Source organism: Gymnogyps californianus, chromosome 1 (assembly GCF_018139145.2).
Source record: "Gymnogyps californianus isolate 813 chromosome 1, ASM1813914v2, whole genome shotgun sequence".
Lineage (NCBI taxonomy): Eukaryota > Metazoa > Chordata > Aves > Accipitriformes > Cathartidae > Gymnogyps > Gymnogyps californianus.
This window is the reverse complement of record NC_059471.1, coordinates 218,607,851-218,624,999: the sequence shown is the minus strand read 5'-3', so window position 1 is coordinate 218,624,999 and position 17,149 is coordinate 218,607,851. Positions and strand designations below refer to the sequence as shown.

Below are 17,149 nucleotides of genomic sequence, written 5' to 3'. Positions count from 1 at the left end.
CTGCTTGATGTGTTTGAAGTAATTGTGGGGACTATTACGGTCTGTTAATTCACTTGCAGTAATTTGGACCTACCATCAGCCTGTGGAAGGGAAGTCTGTCTTCCCTCAGAAATGACTGTGGCTTGTTGAGGGGATTATTGTAAGCGTCCGCTCTCGTGAGGAAGCTCTTCCGTACTGGGACCCAACACACGTTCTGATGGAGGCACCCTGTCAGATGGTCAGGTCTCCATCACCAGCTCCAGGCACTATCGAGTCTGGGTGCTTCCAGGGGCTAAAATATCTGTAAGAAGTATGAGACATGGAGTCACACGTCAAATCCATCTCAAATAGTTATTTTCAACAGGCAGAGCTAGTGTGAGACCTCAGAAATTTTATACAAGGGCGTGCCATCAGGTTTTCATACTGATGCGTAGGCTTACAACAGTGTTTCTTGAGCGCTCGTGTATCTGCAGGAGAACCAAACCCGAGCACCTGGACTGCAAGCAGCTGCTCTGCAGGATGTGACCCGAGGGACACCATATGCAGGCCGCTCGGGCTCCTCCTGGCTCCGGGCAAAGCGTCCAAAGAAATCCAATTTCAGCTCACCAGCTTCCAGAGTGTTATTGAGGCTCGTTCAAACCAGACGTGTCCCTCTTGCCGGCATGCTTTAGTTGGATGATACTTACTGCTGGGCTGACTTACCCAACGTCCTTCTGCGGTCGCTGCGGTGAAATCTGGTGTGCAGTTCGGACGGACGAGTTTCAGGTGAACGGCCACCATAAAGAGAAGAGCCCTGTGATCACCAAGGGCAGGATCTTTGTGCAGAAAAAGAAAGGGCTGCTGCTCTTTCTCAGTGACTACATTTTATTTGAGCTACCCCACTTCGCACCCCCGTGGGGAGCGGTCTCCTCTGGCACCCAGGCATCTTGGCCACGGCACCCGTCCTGTGTGTCTCAGAGAGGAGGAGGATGCGGGCATTGCGCGCGGTGAAATCACGATTATACACTGGGGACATTAAGAAGCTCCTTAGCTGCTTAATAAACACTGCTGCGGTAGTGTTTGTTTTATTCATAATATACAAGGCATCCTGGCTGCTGTTCAGAAATAAGTTATGGATCCAGCAGCGATTAGCTACAGCTTAAGTAGGCGATACAAAGGATGAAATCTGCTCCTTCAGGCCTCAAGGTGCCTTATGGCGCAGGGTGATAAAGTAGGTGAAGAAACACATTGTCAGTTCACATGGAAACGTGCCAAGAGATACTCCGCTCTTGACTGATAGAAAACATAAAGCCCATTCCAGGCAGTTTTTCTCACATTTTCCAGTTGCGAATATAGGTAGAAATGATCCCAGAGTAGAGCCTGAACCTGGAGCAGCTGCATGACTGACACAGGTCTCTATCAAGCGGGCATTAACATGAAATATGATTAAACTAATTAACAACAACCTTTAATTGAAATTGAGCCTGCCAAAAGAGCCCAAACAAAAATGGTGGTATTCTTTAAAATTATTACAAAACTTGTTATAAATGTACCTCTGATGTAATAGATGTAGGCTTCTGAGACATTTTGACTTAATAACTCCTTAACGATTAAAAAATGAGTGTGCTACAAAATCAATATGGCAGATACGAACTGAATTGCAAGCCACATGATTAATGCTTCCCCAGTGCAACAGCTAAAGAGGAGCCATGGAGACTTTGGGCTGTTGTTTTGAGCTTCATGTCACTTGTGCAAGGAACGGCTCTTGGTCCAGCAGCAGTGTTTTCGAAAATCACATGAAAGACGATGCAGAGTTGTTGCTGAGAAAACGCACAGGCGATGGTGCATAAAACAGCCGCAGTCCTGCTGGAGGGTGCCAAGGTGCAGGATCAGCGGTGGGGCTGTGGGTTCCTTGGTAGCTGGGGTAGCTGCGTGTCGGCAGCACGGTTGATTGAGAACGGCATTGGTGCCACAGCAAGGGAGGGTAGGCTTGTAGTCAGTAGCTTGGAGAAGCAAAACGGCTGGAGTGGGACCCCGCTTGCCGACAGGTCTGTGTGGGCGCCCATTGCAGTCAGCGGTGCTGGAGAGGGTTCCTGGCCCCGGCACTGCAGCAATGCTGCACCGGCAGCCCGGCCGCCCCGCTTGCGTACGCACACCCGCGCGCAAAGCCCGAAGCGCGAGTGCCCGGACCTGTGGGCTGAGCGTCCCCAGGCCAGCGTGAGCAGGCAGCAGGGTGCAGAGCTGCAGCGTCGGCGAGGCGCGCTGCACTGAGCAGATATTTCTGTGAGCTGTCTGCAATACCTACATTTTCTGCATGCTTCTCGTGACTGTTTCTAAAAACATAAAGGGGCCTTTTAGAGATCTGAGCTGGTCTTCAATATCTCTGCATTGACTAAAAATGATACTGGAGTGACATTTAGAAGTATTATAAGGAAAGGGTAGCTATTTATTTCTCATTAAGTGTTTTTTCCCTTGATGGACTATAACTTAGCGCAGTACTGAAGCAGCAGGCTTCTGGGCTGAGGCTGGCAGGTTACCCGGCGCACATCCCCGGTGTGACAGTGCCTTCTACTGAAGCGTTGTGCCTGCGGATGGGAAGTTTGGCGAGAGGGTTTGGCCAGCCTGCTAACGCCAAGACGGGAAGCGGTGCCTCTTGTGCCGGGCTGCTTGTTTCGGCGTTGGGTCGCCATTCCCGGCTCTCCGCTGGTCTCCGTGCGGTGGGCGTCTGCCGGCACAGCGGCAGTGCTCCTGGGGAAGCTCAGACTGTCCCAGGCTGAGGGACACTGTCCTCTCTCCTGGCTGCACCCCGCTCTCCGAGGAGCCGCGTACCCCTTTGGGTTACAGCCATTTCTGGGGGTGCACGTCTGGGACAGCTCTTGCTGCCGCAGCAGCTGTTCCCCTCTACCTGCACCATCACCAGGCAGCGCCTCCGGCAGCGGGAGGGTCTGCGGGAGAAGCCCCCACTGCACCGCCGTGCCCCTGCCCCTCCCGAGGGCCCGGGGGGGCAGCAGGAGGGTGGCTGGGGGAAGCCCCACAGGGGCTACGGAAGCACGGCCCCACGGACCTGGGGGACGTGGGGGCTGCGGGGTGAGGATGTATGCACCCAACCGGGGCTGCAAGTGCAGATCAGGGGGGCTGCAGCTGCGGGGCAAGGGGGCTGCAAGCACGGAGCTGGGGGGCTGCAAACAGGGCGCTGCAGGGCAGCAGGAGGGACAGCCCGCTGGAGCGGCGGCGGGAGCCGGGGCGCTGCGAGGCTGCGGCCAGCCCCGAGTCCCGTCCCGTCCCCCCCCGCCCCCAGTGTGCGGGGGGCTGCGAGCGGGGGGACTGCGGTGCTGGCAGGTCGGGGGGCAGAGGGGATCCCCCGCCCCCGGCATTGCCCCCGTGCAGAGGGCACTGCTGTCACCCCCCCGCCCGAGCACTGCTCCCCGCACCGGGAGCGGGAGCTGGGCAGCCCCGCACATCCCCCCGCCCCCGAGCTACTGCACGCCCCCCGGCACTGCCCCCCCCCCCCCCCCCCCGCACACTGCCTCGCCGGGCATTGCCCCCCAAAACTGTCCCCCTCCGCCCACTGCCCCCCCCAACCTGCCCCGCGTACACTGCTCCCCCGGGAACTACCCCCCGCCCCCCGGCACTGCCCCACCCCGCCCCCGGAGCCGCCCCCCAGCACTGCCCCCCCCCGCTCCCCCGGCCCGGGGCAGCGCGGCGGCGGCGGCCGCCAGGGGGCGGCTCGGAGCGCGGCCCCGGCCCCGGCCCCGGCCCGCGGCGGCGGCGGCGGCGGCAGCGGGTCGGGGCGGCGGCGGCGGCGCGGCGGGGGCGGCGGCCGGGGGCGGGAGGCGGCTGGGCCGGCGCCGTCCCCGCCCGCAGGGGGAGGAGCCGCCGGCGGCGGCACCTGCCCCGGGCCATGGTGTGCGCGGCGGCGGCGCGGCGCCGGAGGGAGCGGAGCGCCGCGCGGGGCGGGCGGCGCCGCGCCATGGAGCCGGCGGCGGGCGGCGGCCCCCCAGCCGCAGCCGGTGCCCGCGCCCGGGCGGCGCCGCGGCGGCCGGGGCTGCGCTGAGCCCCGCGCGCCCCGCGGCCGCGCCGGCCCCGCCATGGCGCAGCCCGCGGGCCGCGGCGGGCCGAGCCGCGAGCTGCCGGGCATCAGCACCGTAACCTACGTCTTCGTTTACAGCCCCGGCGGCCCGGCGGGGCCCCCCGGCCCCGGCCCCGAGCCCGCGCCGCACGCCGCGCCCGCCCCGCTGCGCGGGCCCAAGCGGAAGCTGTACAGCGCCGTGCCCGGCCGCAAGTTCATCGTGGTGAAGAGCTACGCGCCGCAGGGCGAGGGCGAGATCCAGCTCAACCGGGGCGAAGCCGTCAAGGGTGAGTGCGGGCGGGCGGCGGCGGCGGGCGGGGGGGCCGGGGCGCGGGGTCGGGCGGGCGGGGGGCCTGGGGATGGCACCCACCAGCTGCGGGCTCCGGCCCGGGGGTCTGGCTCCGGCCTGGGGGTCCTGCTCCGGCCACGGGCTGGGGGCCGGTAGCCACTGGCTGCCCCGTCTGTGGCTGTGGGGTCCCGAGTCTGGCTGTGGGGCAGCAGAGCCGTGGGGTCCCCAGTCAGCTCCAGTCCTGGGTCCCTCGGTCAGACCCTGGGGGCACAGGGCCGCCGGCCTCAGGCCAGCCCTGGGTGTGCAAGTCCCTCAGTCAGGCCCTGGGGGTGTAGGGCCACGGGGCGCTGGTCAGGCCCTGGGGCTTGCCCGGTCAGGCCCCAGATGTGGGGCCACGGCTCCTCAGTATGAGCTGGGGGTCTGGTCGTACAGTCTGGCCCTGGGTTGTCGGTCCCGCCCTGAGACACAGGGCTATGGGCGCCGTGCTCTGCTGGGACCCCCAGGAGAAGCGGGTGCCCCTCTGAACCCTCTTCTCCCCAGCCCGGGGTTGACCGTGTGCCCTGTGAGCTGCTCCTGCCTCACGCCGTGCCGTGGGCTGTCTGCAAGGCTCCCAGTTGCCAGCTCACCTCTTGCTGGGCACTGGCGGTCCGGGCCGAGAGCGGCGAGGGGGAGGTGGGCAAGGAAGCGCTTCCTAAACAAAACTCCCAACCACACACGCTGAGGAGCCACGGCGATGCAGAGCTCATGGGGAGATGAGAGGCTTAGAGGGATAATGGCATTGCCCATTATGTTGGGCAGACTTCTTGAAAGACGTGTAAACCCTGCGGTAGGTCATAAGTCAGCTTCCAGCAGACAGGGATAAGAAAAGGCTTCCTCTGCAAGCAGGCTAATTCCATAGTTTTCCACAGAAAGTTTAAGGATCTTCTTTTCATCTTCCTGCCTCTACTTTTTTTGCTGATGCCTCTTACAGTGTGGGCTGGAGCAGTCGCTAATCTGACTAGTTGCATTAGCTGTAATGTGGATCTGAGCTTGGGAGTGGGAGACGGGGTTTGCTGTTCCATGCTCTGAATTGCTGCTTCAAAAGCACAGTAGACCTTTGAGTCCTGTGCTGTGGATGCCGAAAACCTCCCCTTGGAGGTGGCAGGCCAAGCAGACCTGCAATTGCCCCCACCGATGCGTTTTTGTCCCCTGAGTGGAGGAGGAGATAGACGCGAAGTGACTGTGACTTGGCTGATGTGCCAGATGGTGAGGCTTTCTGCAGCAGGGTAGTTGGAGTTAACGGGTGTTTGATGTGTGGAGCTACGCGTCGTGTGGTCATGGGGTAAAGGTGTTTGTTTCCAGGAGGCTGGAAGGAATCAACAGATGGACAGGGCTTTTGGGTCAGAAGTGCTTTTTCCATCTCTTGACACTGCTTACCCAGTGTTTTCTATCACACCCTTCTGTATCTCCTCCTGCATTTGCATTAAGTAGGTGGTCCTGATGCCATTCCTTAGTAATTGCAACAGAATCCTTAATTCACGTATTCACCTGTAATTGTTTGCATGTCTTCTTCATGTGATCTCCAGAGAGAAAGCAAGTTGTGGGAAGTACCCTGGGGAGGAAGAGCGGACTAGGATAGGCGATGACTCCTCGGAGCTGGGGGCACTCTCAGCTGGCTTTCTTAACGTGTGGCTGAGAAGGCTTAATAAGAGTTAAAAGAGAATCACTTCAGTGACTCGCTTATGAAAGATCTCCGAGCAGTGTAGATGGGCAGCACTCAGTTATTTACTGCTTTTGAGATGCTGATTAATTTTTGCGAGGATAGGAATATTGACAGTTATTGGATAGGGTTCCCTGGCGTTGCAGGCAGGTAGAGTGATGGGGATAAATGGAAACCAGCAGTCTGAGCGAAGCTGCTGCGGCTGGTGCTTTGTCATGTTTGGTGGACTCGTGACTCCTTTGGAAACGGGGTGATCTTCAGTTGGTGGGAAGAACTCTCTCACACCCGGCTTGCGGGAAATAGAAGCTGGTGTAAGTGAAGGTCCCTGACTGAGCTGGTGCTGGACTTCTGCTTTGAGCTAACAGGGGTGCCAGGGTGTCCGCAAACGGGCAGCAGTGGTGAGAGGCGTTGGGAGAGTGTGGTTTGAGAGGATGCCTGGCCATGGGAAGCTGTTTTGTCAGCCTGGGGGACTTCAGATCAGGGTCCTGAAAAGGATGTACCAGTGGGGTGGGGACTGACTGAGCTGCCCAGGAATCGAATTGTTGGAATGTTGGGGGTGGAGGGTCCTGGAGGGAGAAGGTGGCAGTTGGAGGAAGTGTTGAAGTGTGGTGGGTACAAGCAGAAGAGCTGTTTGGGGAAGGGTGGGAGCCGATTTGGGGAGTGTTGTCAAAGAATTGCTGGAGGTAGTTGCCTAATGAGATGAGCTGTGTTTGGGGAGATGTGCAAGGGCGAGAGCCGTGCATGGAGGCAGCTCTATGAGAGTGTGATGCTGAGGGAGAAACCTGTCTGAAGATGCAAGCCCGAGTGAGGAGCTGTCTAGAGGCAGGAGCGTGCTGTGGGAAGGGACCTCCGCAGGGAGGGCAGCGCTGAGCAGGCGGAGGCTGGGGACAGGAGATAACTGGCATGGAAGCTGTGATAGGGCCGGTGTCTCATCTTAAGAAGTGTTAGTGAGGCGGCTTGACAGCCATCCCTTCGGTGCAGTGAAACTCAGTGATTTTAGAGGGCTGGGGCTGCAAGCAGTTAGTGTCAGAGAGGAGAATGGCAAAACATCTGGCAGTTTTTATCTGGAGAATTGCAGGGAAGATGGAGAAGAGTTTGAGGTGGAGTAACATGAGCACCTCTGTACTCGTGTGTGTGTAAGCCATGCAAGGGTTTGTGTATGGCCCTGTTTGAAGCGCGACTGTGTTACGAAGCAAATGCCGCTTGTTGGTGTGCTGTCTTGAGAGAAAGCTGAGGATCCTTGAACATTCACCCAGGGTTACATTTGGAGGTGGCATTCCTTGTTGAAAGCAAAAGGACTCCTGTGAAGGTTCTGCTGAACGCTGATGTTAAGCAAGGGTCTTGCATACTGCATTTTGTGGAGCGAGAGATGCACTGAACCCTACGTTGTGTGATGGATTTCCTCAGGGCTTTCAGTAGAAGTTGGTTTGGTTTCAAGAGCGCGGTGAAAGTTAAGAGTGTCTGTCTTGACTGTGTACTGTAACTGTCCTGGTAGCTGTTGGATGACAAAAGGCAATAATCAATACAGTTATTTCGTTTGTAAGATAGCTAAAGAATTCAAGCAGAGGAGAGTCTGTCCTTGATCTGCTTGTTACTGATAATGAGAAATGAAATGAGATGTGAGCGCCCCAAGCAAAGGGAGAGCCAGTAGTCACCAGCACTGAAATCACAAGGTCACAGGGAGAAATGGTTCATAGACGAGGCACAATGAGGATTGAATCTCCAGCCTGGAAACTAGGGAGAAATTAGGAACACTATGAACGTGCTGGTTTTGGAGTCTCATTTCTTTGCACTTTGTGATTAGGAGGAGTTATTCTCGAGCAACTGTTACCATGTGCATCCAACAGTAGGTTTGCCTCTCTAGTGTGGTTCCTTATTGACATTCCCTACTGCAGTATCTAAGCTAACCCTCTGTGAAATAAATGGCAAACTGAATTTCTGTTGGCTGTGGTTATGGTTTTGTTGAATTATTACTGTAGCAGTTCTCAGTTGTGCTGGAGGTTGTTTAGATAGAGGGAATTATTTTACTTGTGAATAACGTTGTTATTGCACAGAGAATATAGTTTTTGTTAGTGGAAGGTTTTGCAGTTGCTGTTTGATGATCAGCCAGCTAGTTTCCTCTGGACTTTCTTTATCCAGCCAGAAACATTTAAGAGAGGCTGCTCACGCACAGTTCACTCTGGGCTGTAGGATCCCGCAGGAAGGCAGCTGTTCTCGTGGTTAGATGCGGGTGGTTAGAGACGGAGCCATTAGTAACTTGGAAGGTTAAGCCAAAGCTTTAAACGTCGCCATCAAACTATCTGTGCCATGGTGATCTAGAGCAAAGGGGTGACAAACAGCTGCCTCCTCACCAGATTGCTGCTCCTGCGTTATTCTCATTCCTGGCGTTGGAAGAACAGAGATGGAGAAGGAGTCTGGTGGTCAGTGAGTTGAGTTCTTGGCCCTGCACAGCTTTACAATTACCTGTAAACTGATCATGCTCCACCTTTAAAACCACTGATGGTTTCGTCCTGCTACTCTGGTGGGGAGGCTGCTCTAGAACCTTCCAGACTTCAGACTTCTAACTTCTGAAATAAGTGTTCATGGATGGTTTAATCATTTTTTGGTATGCCTTTAGACACAACAGACTGCTGTGATCTGGCTGTGAGACATCAAAAGCACTGTGACCAGGTCCTCATTTGGAAAAAGGAGATTGCTTTTTCCTTTCCTAACAAATGGAGTGACTTAGTCACGAGTACTACCTGCTAGCCTTATTTTAGTGATCCACCAAGCAGGGATCCCAGGCTTCACTGGCTCTGATGAGGGTTGGGTGTGTGTGAGTGCAGTATCCCACCTGATGCTGCAGAGCATCTGGTGCTTGTTGTCTCCACAGTCTCTTCAGCTCGAGCCGCCCCGTCCCGTGGGCGCTGACTCCAGAGCATTCTCTGCGGCACCAGACAAAGCTGGGAGTCGTTGAGAGCCTGTTGCCCTCTGAGCTCATGGGGCTTCACTCTCTCAGTTCTCTTGTAGCCCTTGGGTGCTGACCGTTCTTGCTTTCCATCTGAGGAGCTCTAACTCCCCTGGGGACTGAAATGCATTAAGAAACTGTCTTTGACCCCGACATTGTGAGTTTGCTGAGAGCTGGACTGTGAGAGTGGATGAATGCTGTTCCTGTTCTCTGCAGCCCTAAGTGCCTTGGAGGTAATCAGGCACGAGTGTGGATCCTACCAGGCCTTTGGAGAACAGGAGTTGTTATCTCTCATCCACGTGCTGGAGGGGAGTGATGGCGGACAGCTGTGCAGAGCTGCCTCCATCCGCTGTGGTACGTTCCCCTGCATCTCCTGTGCCATGGCTTTACCAAAGGTGCTCTGCTGTGAGCATGGCAGTCTTGGACACGCGCCCTGGAGAGACTTGAACGATACCTCGTTTGGGAACCAAGCACAAGGCATCCTAATTGGGTGGCTGAGGTTGTTAGGTGTTGTGGGAGCCTGGGAGCTATGCTTCTGTGCTGTTTGTCTAGCGGTCAGTTTTGGGAAGTTAAAAGATTTTTCAGGAATAGTGAGAGCTTCTTGAGACATGGATAAATTATCTCCTCTTGTTGTTGTTAGAAACTTTGAAAAATGAGTCATGGAAGAGGAAAAAGAGAAGAATTGCTCATGAAAGACAAGAGAAAATGAACTGAATAAAACAAAAAATCTCAGGGATGGGAAAAAAAAATGTTTAGAAGATGTGGGGTTTTTGTTGCTTACGATATGTCCAACCGCATGGCCAAGCCTGTGGTGACCAGGTGACAGGGTACCATCCTGTTCCTTTTCAGGCCAGCAGGACATACAAGTAACGCTTTTCCACCGTAGGCTTGGGTAATTTCTCTCCTAGATCTAAGCAAGGTCCTGTCCCTGTGTGGTAATTAGTCTCTGGTTAGCTAATGCCAGGGGCTCCGGGAAAGGGTACGGTAGTGCACTGACCCGCAGAAGAACTGGCCCTCGAGAGAGCCCAGTGGTCCTTGTCTGGCTCCTGCCCCCACGCAGGAAGATCCATGGTCCCTACTTCTAGACTGTTCTCCTGATGCAGGTGGACATAAGCAATTGTTGTTTCTCTTCTCTTCTGATTGTTTCATACTCGCTTTCAAGCCACTGAAACATTTTCAGCCAAATTTGTCCCGTGTGTGGAGGTTTCAAGGCCAAGTTGCTCGAGACATGGCAGCTGAGGGTGGGGAAAGCAGCCAGTTGACGGCTCATCGAGCCCAGTGGTCCTGGCCACCCAGCCTATGCAAGCTCCACAACAGCCATGATGTGATCTGCCACGTTCTGGCCAAACAGGAGTAAAAGGGTGGCTGGGAATATTGTGCTGGGGCTGTGTGGGGAGCAGGTACTGTTGGGCTAGGCAGAGATGCTGTGGGTGCACAGGGAGCCATGGACATGGGGGTGATGGGGTTTGTAGGACATGGGCTTCCAAACTGTGGCTCAGTGGTGGGCTGCAGAGTCAGTGGACTTCGGTGTATCTTGCCTTGTGTATCTCTGGCTGTTTGTGTTTTCATAGAGTCACAGAATGGTTTGGGTGGGAAGGGACCTTTAAGGTCATCTCGTACAACCCTACCTGCCATGAGCAGGGACATCTTCCACTAGATCAGGTTGCTCAGAGCCCCGTCCAACCTGACCTTGAATGTTTCCCGGGATGGGGCATCGACCACCTCCCTGGGCAACCTGTGCCAGTGTTTCACCACCCTGTATTTTCTGTATAAAATTCTGACCTCTTTCTGATCCCTGTTGTGCTCTTTATGCCAGTTGTGTCATAAGACAGCTAATTATGCCTGATGTAGAAAAGTATCTAATCATATTGGTTTATAAATAAGTTACTCTTCAGTTTGTTTAAGTGTTCTCTTGTTCAGATGCTCTGTGGAAGTTTTGGTTGTTTGTTTTTTTTTTTTTAAATCCCACTCATCGTTATATGCCTGTTTTGTATCTGCTTAAATACACATTGCTTTGCCATTAATGCGCCCCATTCTTTAAATCTTTTCCTGCAATTAATTTTTTTATACCTCTGATCAACCCTTCTGCTCTTCTCTAACCCAGTTTGGTTTCTGTTACAAATAAATAGGTCTTTGTGATAGCAATCTTGGGTGGTGTCCAGGTGGATCTTGCATCGCTTTGGTTAAGTGATTTCAGATAAAGAGAACATAGAATTTATATACCCTGTTTCACTTTTTTTAAAGCAAATAAACTTTACAAAGTTTAGGAATATTAAATATATATTTAGCTTAAGCTGTGAACCATACCTCCCTTTCCTCTCCTTTTGCATGTTTATTCTCTTGTTAAATGTGGATAACAGCCCATCTAAGTCACAAATAAAGGTGACTGTACTTTATTTGGTGTTTCTTCAGGGGTGTTACAACTTGGATTGCAGTTTACGCAGTTGTTCCAAGACTGTCCTGTGACTGTGCCCTCCTGTTTATTGAGGCGGGGGCTGATGAGCTGGATTACGCTGGAAAGTCACGGCATCGCACTCCCCCGTGCTCGCTGTCACGGAGCCGTGTGCCGCCAGCAGCTCCAGGGACTGTGGTGGGTTTCTCCTGGATTGTGCAGGAGGCCAGTTCTTGGTAGCTAGTGTTGAGCTGGGCCTGACACCTGGAATGTCACTCGCTGCTCGTTTGGTGGTTGGAACAGACCTGGGCCACAGGGAGGGCTGTGCTTTTTGGAGGGGAGTGCTATTTAGTAGGCAGTTTCTTCCATTCAGAGCTGGCTGCGGGTTTGTGGTGATTTTGAATTATACCCACTGCAGCAGCATCACCTAGAAAGAAAGAAAGAGACCAGAAGCCTGGGTAGGAGTGTAAGGGTTTCAGCTCTGAGGACCCTGCCTTCCTGATGAATGCAGGTGATCAGAAGTCTGCTAGATATGTGCATCCACCTGGACAGCCCCTAGCACCAGGGACATGTCTGGATGTTGGGGCTCTGAGCGTTTGCAAGAAATGGCCATCAGATCCCATGAGTCCATGAGGTACGTTAGGACGCTGGGGAGGAGAGGGAAGTAGCTTGTTAGAGTCTTACAAGCTTTCTGGAACGCTCTTTATGGTCTAATATCAATCAAGGATTAAGAAGGTCGGGTGGGATCTGATGAGGACAGTGCAATGGGAAGAAATGTCAAAATCTACTTCAGTGCAAAGAAGAGATGGAGGTTCCCTGCGGACATGCAGAACAAGTGATCCCTCTATGATTATTAAAGCTGCCACCAGTTGGCATTATAAACTCTATTTTTAGTAATCCTAAACTATGGCTAGAAAAATTGGTCTGGCCTAAAATTTTCTCACTCTGTTTAAAGTTTAATTTTTGCCACAGATCAGGCTGCGCATGTTCAGGCTTCTTACTGTCATCTGAAGGGATAAGCATGCTTGCTTGCTGAGGGGAGTGCTTCTGTGCCTTGTGCTCATGCCCTGGGGCTCAGAGCACTGAACTGACCTAAGACAGGGAATCCCAGCCCCTTCCCTGAACGAGTAGGTAATGTGCATGCGAATTAGATAAACTGCATCCTGGCATCAGGGGTTAATCTCCAGAGTTGTTGTATTTGAAGACAGCGTCGGCCACCAACACCTGTATTGCTGCTGGGGGCTCTTCAGGTGTTTGTTCGGATCAGGCTCCATCGGCCGTATATTGCTTGTTGAAGGCAGTCTCTTGGCACGTGCTTAAGCGGAGTGTTTTTTATGATGACTAGCAACAAAAATTAACAACAAACCCTTGATCTTGTGTTTCCCTTTCTAGCTTTATTTCTGTGAATGAGTTTATTACAGAGTGTCTCCATGTCTAGTTCAGGGCTAGGAGGGACTCGGAATTACTGGTGAAGCTTTTCCTTCATACTGGGGTCAGGAAATTCTCCTTCTGTTCCTTCTTGTTTTGTCTACTGGGAAGGTCATTTTGAAAGAGATGGGAAGAAGCCAAGATGCGGCTGGTTGCTGTAGCCTGGTATGAGAATTATACAACCTCTTGGGACTGCTGTCTGTCATAAGTCCTGCTTTCTGCTGTGCTAAATTTCTTTACTTGAGGTTAGGACAGGATTTTTCCACTGAGATCTTGCATGTTGCAGGTCAACAGCATGGTTTCTGGATTGTTGGAGCTGCTAAACTTAAAATGTCCTGCTAAGGTCAAATAACCCTTCTGGAAATCGGGGTATCATTGACAAGAAATGCTGTGCATAAGAATTTGGAGGAAAAAAAAAATCACAAAATGAAGGGAGGATTTAGAAATGATGTCAGGCAGAACAGCATCAGGATCTCTGTTTCTCTGCTGCACGTAGGAAGGACAAAACTGGCCTGAACTGTTGTGGTCCACTTGCCTCCAACTTTACTTTCCATTCAGGTACACTGGTGGAGAGATTTTGCTTGCCTAGGATAAAACAAATCTCTGAAACTTTTTTGTACTTTTGTCCTGGTTTCGGCTGGGACAGTTAACTCTCTTCTTAGTAGCTGGTACAGTGCTGTGTTTTGGATTTAGTGTGAGAATACTGTTGATAACACGCTGATGTTTTAGTTGTCGCTAAGTAGCGCTTATCTTAAGTCAAGGATTTTTCAGTTCCCGTGCTCTGCCAGCAAGCAGGTGTGCAAGAAGCTGGGAGGGAGCAGAGCCGGGGCAGCTGACCCGAACCAGCCAAAGGGGTATTCCATACCATGGAACGTCATGCCCAGTGTATAAACAGGGGGGAGTTGGCCGGGAGGGGCAGATCGCTGCTGGGGCATTGGTCAGCGGGTGGTGAGCGATTGCATTGTGCATCACTGGTTTCTTTTCTTGTTTCTTTTGTTGTTGTTGTATTCTTTTTCATTACAATTATTATTATTCTTAGTTAGTAGAATATTTTTATTTTAGTTATTAAACTGTTCTTATCTCAACCCACGAGTTTTACTTTTTTTCCTTTCCTCCTCCCCACCCCACTGGGAGGGGGGAGGGGGAGGCGGCTGCGTGGTGCTGAGTTGCTGGCTGGGGTTAAACCATGACAACTTTCTTTTTTCTTCAGCATAAATTCCTCTGCCAGGGAATATTAGTCTTCAAAACTTACGGGAACTATCTTCAGATGTCAGCTTTTTTCAGTACGAGCTTTCTACAAAGACGCTCATTATATGTGTAACACCATACTGGTGAGATAATTAGATGATGGAAGAACAACCATGTAAGATGCAGAGTTTGTATTAATGGATATCGCGCAGGTATGCAGTCTGTCCTATTGTGCCTGTTTCCTGCACAGGACTTGGCTCTGCTGCCTTTGAGTATTCACACTGAAGCTTTAAAGTGTTTGAAAGCCTTTAGGTCAAGACAACTATTTTCTGCAGTGTTCTGGATTTTCCATTCTTTCTTCACCTGCGTGTTTTTAATGGAATTTCTTCTCCTTTTTTTAAGAGAAGCGTAATAAGCATTTCCTATGTCAACAACTTTGTGTTTGCACATTCAGCAATGAGTAACGTTGTCCCAGTGTCTCTCTGAAATACACCAAAATGAGATTTTTTTAGTGTGTGGATCAAATACCATTTGAAAGTCATAAGTACCCAGTGTGAGGTTGGATTATTGCATATTGCCATAAAAATGATAGCATTTGTACTTGACATCTGTGGTGATACGTTGAGAATTCTTATCAGCTTGTCACTGTAGGAGAGGAAACCTTGTTGACAAGTCAAAAGAACAAGATACCATCAAAACTCTTAGTTCTGTAGCAGAAATCCTCTGTCTCCTGCTTTCTTCTCCTCAGGTACCCGATATCCACAGCTGCGTCCTGAGCCCAGCTGCACAGCAGGGAAGCAGAAGGTTCCCAGCAGACTTTGTTGGGGTGGTTGTACTTGGCTTGTGTGCATCAGTTCAGAAGCTGGACCCAAGTACAGAGAACACATACGTGCTTGAGATTGACTAGCACAGAAATTGTCCTTCATTTTTAGTCTTATTTCCAACAGGTTGTTCAGAATGCCTCTCTTTCTTACATCTTGCTTTTGGATGGACTTTTTCCTTTGAAGAAATGTTGGGTTTTCTCCTAAAGATACACTGCTTTTTGATTTTTTTTTTAAATTTTTTTTTTTTTTTGGCCAAACCTATGATCTAATTTGTTCTTCATCCACTGGATTCTCCTCTAGCACTGCGGTACTTATGGATGCAGATTCTTGGGGAAAAAAGTAAAATCAATCATCTTAATTTAACATTGAGAGTGGTTTTCAGAAGGTGTGTTTGCAGGGACGGATTTATGCTCCTGTAGTTCTCGTTCTGAAGGTCTTTCTCCATTTCCTATGCTTTGCCTACATCTGAATTCTGCAGCAGAGAGAAATTTGTCTCTAAATAGTGCTAAACAGTATATTTGAGAGCATAAAGAATTTAAAAAGCATCCTCATGAGTGGCTGCTGAGCCAAGGTACTTGCCAAAATAATAGTCAAGGTTATTCCCTCCTCAGGTTTCTTCTAGCAAGGTAGAGTTCTCCTTAACGCGGTGACATTTTCTGCTTGTTGACACAGGAAGCGCAGGACAAATACAAACGTCTCATCTCATCTACCACATGCTCCTCTACTTTGCGCATCTGTCAGATGTGCTTTCAGGACAATTGGGTACTGACAGCTAGCGTTGCCTCTCTGTCTTAAATCAAATTACAGCAAGGTTTGCTTTAGCTGCCGAATGTCTTCAGTCAAATTCCTGGCAGATGCTGTTTGGTGCTTCCACGCCATCTTCTTGTGAGGACAACCCATCCCATTCCTGGACCATGGCTGATCAATTAAACAGTTCTTCCTTTTAGTTCAGTCCCGTCTTCAGCCCCTACCAGTTGTGAACCTGATGCCGGCTCCAGCTGCCTTAACCAAGCTGCGCACCCCTGGTGATCCCTGACCTGCTGTCACTCCATAGCTGAACAGGCCTGCTCTTTTCTGCTATAACTTGCTTGCAGCTTCTTTTTTTTTTTTTTTTAAACATTAAATAGCTTGAAATTTGTGTTAGGTTATGACAGAAAATTTGCCTGTTCATATTCTCAGAATTTTATTTTTGTATATATATACACATGTATGTCTGTCTCTCTAATTTTACATAATCCCACAGCCCCTTTCTGATATCCCATAATAAATTTCACACAATCCTGCTGGACCCCCACATACCCCAAAATGTTCCTGCTTGTCACGTTTTCCCATTCTTGGCGGTGACGAAGCCCGGGTCGCCCCCTCCAGCGCTGTGCCTGCTCTGTTCCCTCGCTGCCCGTCAGTGCAGACCCACAGCGTTTTGGTCTTCGCTGTTGCCTCCAGTATGACCTGCTGTGGATGTTTGTGTGCCTGTGTGTAATGTATGGCTTCCTCTGGTATTTGTGATTTCTGTTACATTTGAGCAGTTCTAGCCAGATACTGTACTGAACCGGGCGCTTTCCCGTTCCACGTACCCTCGCAGCAAAAGCTGGCTGTCCCAGCCGTGTGGGTAGTCTCTCTTTGCACAGCAGTTTTCCACTCCAAAGTGACTATTTTTTCCTCCCCAAGCTGTTTTCCCAGCTCTGGAAGTTTTTATTCTGAAGTTTCTTCTCCGTTGCGCTTGAGCTGGTTCTGCAAAGGGCAGAAAGTCTGATCATTTTTTTTCTCCTTCCCCTCATCAGCTTTCTGTAGGGTTTCTCTGGCCGATCTGGAGAGGCTTAGGTGGAAGATGCATTCTCCCAGAGTCCAGGGTCTTTAACAGCTCCTCCTGAGGCGGTCATGGCTCCCCCAGGGCAAAGGCACCTCTGACCCAGCACGTCCTTAGGGGCAGAGGGCAGCGAGCACAAACCAGAAGCGGTTGGTGGCTGCGGGGGGGCTGTTCCTGGGGAGCCTCTGCGGGTACAGGCATCGACTGCCGAGGTCCTTGGCTGCAGCGGCCCTCGTGCAGACTGACTGGGGGGTTAGGGTCGCCCCGTTACTGGCAGAGCTGCCATCGTGTTCGAAGCACCAGTTTGAGTCCCCTCTCTGGTCCAGGGGGAAGTTAAAGGCTGTCGCAGAGGAGGGGGGCTGATTCATCTGTCTGTGTGTGGCTGGCTGATGTACACTGCTACACCTGAGGTAGTTGTCTAGACTGCCTGTAGTCAGTGGTAAGAAATAGCTCTTCCAAAGTGCAATTTATCTCATCCCAAGTTAGACATTTAAAATAAGTCTGATGAATCACACTCTGAAATAGCCTATTTCTCTGTTGACTAGCTC

The 17,149-nt window shown here is 51.7% G+C and overlaps 1 protein-coding gene across 1 annotated transcript in view; it reads left to right on the top strand.

Annotated features, from left to right (window-relative positions):
* LOC127023404 (SH3 and multiple ankyrin repeat domains protein 3-like) overlaps positions 1 to 17,149 on the top strand; it is a 299,615-nt gene that overhangs the window by 158,207 nt on the left and 124,259 nt on the right. The window contains exon 14 of the mRNA XM_050907545.1: positions 4,127 to 4,314. Within this exon, the coding sequence (XP_050763502.1) occupies positions 4,127 to 4,314 (188 nt within the window). The remainder of the gene's footprint in view (positions 1 to 4,126; positions 4,315 to 17,149) is intronic.